The following is a 6,615-nucleotide window of genomic DNA, read 5'->3' on the forward strand; positions in this document are numbered from 1 at the left end:
TCTGCATATAAGTTAAATAAACAGGATGACAATATACAGCCTTGACGAAGTCCTTTTCCTATTTGGAACCAGTCTGTTGTTCCATGTCCAGTTCTAACTGTTGCTTCCTGACCTGCATACAAATTTCTCAAGAGGCAGGTCAGGTGTTCTGGTATTCCCATCTCTTGAAGAATTTTCCAGTTTATTGTGATCCACACAGTCAAAGGCTTTGGCATAGTCAATAAAGCAGATTTGAATGAAATAATTAACATGACAAAAACAATGCTTTAAAAAAGATGTGAGATATTTAAGAAAGATTTCTCTCTTGCTGTGGTAGATTCTATTCATGTCTGCCCTCATCTTTACATGTAAGAAGGTCCGAAATGCTCTAGAGCATCTCTCTCAAATCACCCTTCCATGCTTTTCTCAGCTTGGCCTTTATAAACTCAATTAAAAAAAAAAAAGCATATGAAGAAATAAACTATTAAGGGAAGTAACTGGTAGAAATAGCATCACAACAGATTTAGGCCTTCAAGGACTTTGGGAATTATGACAAGAATATACAGAATCTATATGCATTATGTATCAGGTTTTGAAATAATTAAGGTAGAATTAAAAGCAAATGAGAGCAACTACCAAGATGTCCAAGCAGATTTGAACAACAACAAAAACAAGAGATGAGAATCTTAGAAATGAATGACAAAATTACTAAAATTAAAAGCTTGATGGAGGGATTGAAAGAGAGATTAGACACTGAGTAGGAACTGGGGCATGTAGATCTGAATAGACACACAGAGTGAGGCACAGGGTAATAAAGAAATAGAAATGAAGAGGTGAGGCTAAGGGATGTGGAAGGTTAAGAGAATGAAAAGACATATCTTCAGAGCTTCTGAAAAAGGCCTAGAGAGCTAGAGAAACAGGGGAGAGGGAATATCTGAAGACATAATGCTGAGGAATTTCCAAAATGGACAAAAATGTGATTCTGCAGACATTATGGTCACAATGTATACAGAAAGTAAAGTAGACAAAACAAGTATGTGCCTATCACATTCCAGTGGAAAGCCGAAGACAAAGGGGTGAATCTCGCAGTGAGAGAAAGCAAGGTTCTTTAAAGGAATGAGGACAACCAACTTTAAACAGACTCTTGGGTGAAATAAAGTGACACGAAAGAAAACCATCACGTATCTCTTTATCTGGGAAATAACTTCGCGAAACAGCAAAATAAACTTGTGACTTTTGTTTCTCTTTTAGAAAAACATAGGTACTCTTTCTACCGAAACAAACACACGAACTTTCAAAGCACTTTGTGGAAAAACTTGTTGAAGACCAACACAGAACAAAGATAGCAAAGATCGCCTTCATTCTGGGTATTATCTTGGTGTTCGTTCTGTTCATCTGTTGATTTTGAAATTGCAGGAACTTAGTGCCCAACTTGCAATCAACTTATGAATGAGTATTTTTCGGTAGAAAAAAAAAACCAAAAAACTTTGACTTATGAAAATAATATTTGGTTTACCCAGTCTCATATTCAAGAAGTATTCATATTTTCATAATTTGAGCCCTCTTATGATCTTATGAAGTAGTTCCTTATGCTTCCCCGGGAACCATAAGCTTGTAATATGATAAGAAGCACATGCACCCCCCACCCCCGCCCCCAGATTAAAGGGCCAGTGTCTGCTCCTCAGAACTTACCTCCCCCTCTGTGGACTGCAAATGCAGCTCCTTCCTGCAGGTGGCCTTGAAGTCTCCAGCTGCAGCACTCACCTGGACCCCCCGAGGAGCTTCCATTATCAAGGACCTGGTTGGTGATTCGAGCCTAAAAAAACATTAACAGAAAACAAAATCCCAAAAACCTTAATATTGAAAATATAATGCTAGTCAACTAAAACCAACAGGCAGGCATAAATACCAATGCTTGCCATTAAAAAAAAAAAAAATCTAAAATGGGTTTTACAAAGATTTTTTTATTGTATTCTCTATTTTTTGGCTCTTTATGAAATTCTTCAATTGTTTGCATCAATTCTTTAGTCTCATTTGTATAACGATTTAGTAACAGTTTCCTGTGTTGTTTCCCTTCACAATGCCCATAAAAAGTAGGTCGTGATAAGTTTACCAGTTTAAATCTTTTATACATTTTTGATATTAATGATGGAGTTTTAAGAAGTAAATTTGTAGCAAGTTAGCATGTAACTATCCCCCAATTGCCTTGCTAAGATGAGTTTTAACGAAAATCTTTACTATTGTGAACTTTCAAGTGTGCCCAAAGTTCTGTAAACTAAAAAATTCTCAAAGGGCTCTTTACACTTCTAGAAATTAATTAAAATGAAGATAAGATATTTCCTACATCAACTGACCTCTATTAGCCTGAGAAAATGTCCTCAGAATGAAAGACATTAGTCTGAGAAAGAAAAATTAAACGAGGGGTGAGACACAAGTGTTTTAGATAGGCTGCAAAAAGGATAGTTGGAAGGCATTTCAAAATTATCCTCAAATATAAACCTAGAGAAAGAGCAAATGGAGGTAAAATACAGAAGCAAGAAAACAGTCATAGAAAGCACTCGGTGTGATAAGAGATCTTATCCTGGAGTGGGTCATTTTGGATAATAGCTCTGCTCTGGGGCTGTGATTGCCTGCATTCTGTTGACCACGGGACTTCAGAACAAAAGTTCCTTCAGATTCACCTTCACCATCATCCAGAGTAACTGGTCTCCTTGGAGGTTACAGACTGAGAACAGATTTGCAGAGACAACCTCATGGAATAGTTTGAGCACTGAAGATCAGCTTGCTATCTCTCTCAGTAATAAAGTTGAACTTAAAGACTTGAAAGTGATATTGAAGGACTAGAGCCGGCACTTAGAAGTGATTTTGATGCTTTAAACATTTTTCCACTCACCAGAGAAACTTTGAAACTTTGATTTCTGGGTCTTTGGGATATCTTCACAAAATCCCTGGAGGGGGCAGGTTTTGATTATATGAAAGTATTAGTCACTCAGTCATGTCCGACCCTTGGCAACCCCATGGAATATAGCCCACCAGGCTCCTCTATCCATGGGATTTCCCAGGCAAGGACACCGCAGTGGGTTACCATTTCCTTCTCCAGGGGATCTTCCTGACCCCAGATCAAACCTGGGTCTCCGGGACTGCAGGCAGATTCTTTACCATCTGAGCCACCAGGGAAGTCCTTGATTTTATATATATATATATATATAAAAGAAATGTCTGTTTGGTTTTTCTTTAAACACAAATCACATGTTTTCATAGAATATTTGCAAACTTCAAAAAGAATTACTCATAAGTTTTTTGATTCATAATCCTTGTACTTTGTACATAGCATCTAAATTTCAAAATCTCAATATTTAAATGTATATTTATGTGATGTCCTATAATACACCCCCAAATATACTCCATCTTAAATGGTGCATCTGAGACCATTACTATTTCTATTTGGTAATTACCTATAACATTAAGTGTAATTACGTATGTTTAGACATGACTGAACCACTCAAACAGAAGTCAGGTAAGAATTTAACTAACATGGATTAATGTTCTGAAACAGATTATAAATCTGACAACTAAGGAAACACAACTCAATGAACTTGGGGTTATTTTATCAAATAATTGATACGGTTTAGTTTATAAGGTTAAGGGAGTAGGATACTGATATTTGACAGTAAAATATCTCTGTTAAGTGTGAACATTTTTTGTACCATATTTCTACTAGCACATTAAAATATATTAAGTCCTTCTGGGCTTTTGAGTTTTTCCATTCTCATCCTTACTAATTCAGTTCAGTTCAGTCGCTCAGTTGTGTTGGACTCTTCGTCACTCGGTGGGCTGCAGCACGCCAGGCTTCCCTGTCCATTACCAACTTTCGGAACTTGCTCAGTCTCATGTCCATCGAGTCGGTGATGCCATTCAACCATCTCATCCTCTGTCATCCCCTTCTCCTGCCTTCAATCTTTCCCAGCATCAGGGTCTTTTCCAATGAGTCAGTTCTTCGCATCAGGTGGCCAAAGTATTGGAGTTTCAGCTTCAGCATCAGTCCCTCCAATGAATATTCAGGACTGATCTCCTTTAGGATGGACTGGTTGGATCTCCTTGCAGTGCAAGGGACTCTCAAGAGTCTTCTCCAACACCACAGTTCAAAAGCATCAATTCTTCGGCGCTCAGCTTTCTTTAATGTCTAATTATTTAATTAGAATTTCTAATTTTTAGTTAATTTAATTAGAATTTCAAATTATTTAATTAAAAAATGTTTATTATCTTCATCTTCATTTTAGACCTAGGAACTCATTTACAGTGTTGCCTTAGAGTGTTTTGCTAGCCTTGACTTAGGGGAACCCTATTCAAAGAAGCAAAGACTCAGACAGGACTTAGTGATTCAGCAACAACAACAATTCAAAGAAGCAGTAAAGACAGAGAGCTGGCCAGACCTGGGTTCAGGAAAGTAAGCCAGCAGCAATAACCTTCAATTTTATCTTCTCTAAATATGCCTGCTTCCTTATAGGATTGTAAGAAATTTCTTAAATTGATTCAGGGAAATAAGAATGTAATGGGATAGTATTCTGAAATATAAGGGGATTTCCTTTCTTGTCCCATTTCCTTGCACCCTAAACCATTCCCCCATTCATTAAGCATCATCTTTTGCAATACATTGTGGATAACAGAGCAGATAAACTGTTAAAAATCTTGAATTTCCTAATGTTATAAACATATTGAGTTGGAAAAAAAAACCAGCTATGTATTGTGTTGAAAATGATTCAGCACATAAATAAAAACAGAGGAGAAAGCCAATACCCATGAGACCTTGTTGTTTATTTCACTAGTTGGAGAACTGTTTTCTTGTTTCACAGGCTAGAGAAGATTTGAAGAGAAGTGAACAGAATTGGTCTTGAATGGCTCTCTGTATTCTGCTACCTGAGGTCATTTTCTAGGTTGTGGGACCTTCTTTAGGTGTTAGAGATCTCAGGAGAAAGGGATATTTTGGGATAACTGAGAAGAGACCATGGATCCTCAAAAGAGAAAGGACTAGTAACCTGCAGTGACTGAGGACTTGGTGATCCTAAGGAGAACATCTTGGGAATTGGCAGTTGGATCATGAGGCTACCAACGACCAAATGTCAGCCCAGATAAGCGCTTTGGCAGTGCAGGCGTCTTGGTGCAATGATGCAACCGCCACAGAGCTGAATAGACTAGGACTTAGTGTCTGATATTGAGTGCAATGGAGACCAAACATGGAAATTAAAGTTTTGGGGGAATATTTTCATTTCTTATGAAGCTAATTTTGTACCCTAAGACAATATGTGTGTGCGTGTGCTCAGTCATGCCCAACACTTTGTGACTCATGGACTATAGCCCACCAGGCTCTTCTTCCATGGAATTTTCCAGGCAAGAATACTGGAGTGGGTTGACCTGCCATATATATTAAAAACTTATCAAGGGGTCAAGGGATACAGAAAACATGCTATGTGATATATATATATAATATAAAAATGCATTAAAAAAACTTATCAAGGACTACATATATACCTGCTCAAACCCAGGTCTCCTGCATTGCAAGCAGACTCTTTACTGACTGAGCCACCAGGGAAGCCAATATGCCTGCTATATGATATATGTCATACATATTGTGTTGCCATTTCCTTCTCCAATAACTTACCAAGTGGTACATAAAACATAAAAAAAAATGACAATTTTACAGTATGGATAAATCCTTCAGGTTCTGAAAGTGATTAAGATTTTGAATTAAATAGATTTCCACTGTACGCTTTGCTAAGCTTGATAAAATTAAAAGTAGTGATCACTAAGGAATGATATAAATTTTTATTAAAAAAGCACTGTTTTATATAGTATCCATCATTCAGATGAGTAATATACATTAGGAACTTTAATTATGGAGAATATGTAGGTAGAGTATATATTAAAATTTTATTAGACTATTTGGAGGATTTCATAATTCTATTTTCAAAGGAATACATTGTGGTAGTCAAATATTTCTTATGAACATGAAAATAAAAGTAAGCTGCAAACTATTTTTTATGAGCTTGCCTGACTGTTTAGCATAAGCAAATAAGTTAAATTTGGGGGAGAAAAATTTCATAGCACAACCACAATGTATAGGTATGTTAGTCTCTCAGTTTTGTCTGACACTTTGTGACCCCAAGGACTATAGCCTGTCAGGCTCCTCTGTCCGTGGGATTTTCCAGGCAAGAATACTGGAGTGGGTTGCCATTTCCTTCTCCAGCCACAATGTATATGGAGAACTAAAATCTTCAAATTAACAGCATTGTGAGTGGCATAGATTCACTGTGAGCATTTACAGATGTATGTATTAATCTGAATCATCCAGTGTTAATAATTACATGTCTACTTACATTTACATTTAGACCCGTTACCTAACTAAACCTGCACATCATCTCTAGGTCTTTCACTTGTTGAATGGGGAAAAAAACACATTTTTCACGAGCGGTGTATAACTGCTGCTGCTAAGTCGCTTCAGTCGTGTCTGACTCTGTGCGGCCCCATAGACGGCAGCCCACCAGGCTCCCCCATCCCTGGGATTCTCCAGGCAAGAACACTGGAGTGGGTTGCCATTTCCTTCTCCAGTGCATGAAAGTGAAAAGTGAAAGTGAAGTC

The 6,615-nt window shown here is 37.4% G+C and overlaps 1 protein-coding gene across 1 annotated transcript in view; it reads right to left on the reverse strand.

The window, feature by feature from the left end:
- The window catches only part of SGCZ (sarcoglycan, zeta), a 395,846-nt gene that overhangs the window by 6,496 nt on the left and 382,735 nt on the right, over window positions 1-6,615 (reverse strand). The window contains exon 6 of the mRNA XM_010838840.1: window positions 1,672-1,795. Coding sequence (XP_010837142.1) covers window positions 1,672-1,795 — 124 coding nt within the window. The remainder of the gene's footprint in view (window positions 1-1,671; window positions 1,796-6,615) is intronic.

Source organism: Bison bison, unplaced genomic scaffold, assembly GCF_000754665.1.
Source record: "Bison bison bison isolate TAMUID 2011002044 unplaced genomic scaffold, Bison_UMD1.0 scf7180017864105, whole genome shotgun sequence".
NCBI classification, from domain to species: Eukaryota; Metazoa; Chordata; class Mammalia; order Artiodactyla; family Bovidae; genus Bison; species Bison bison.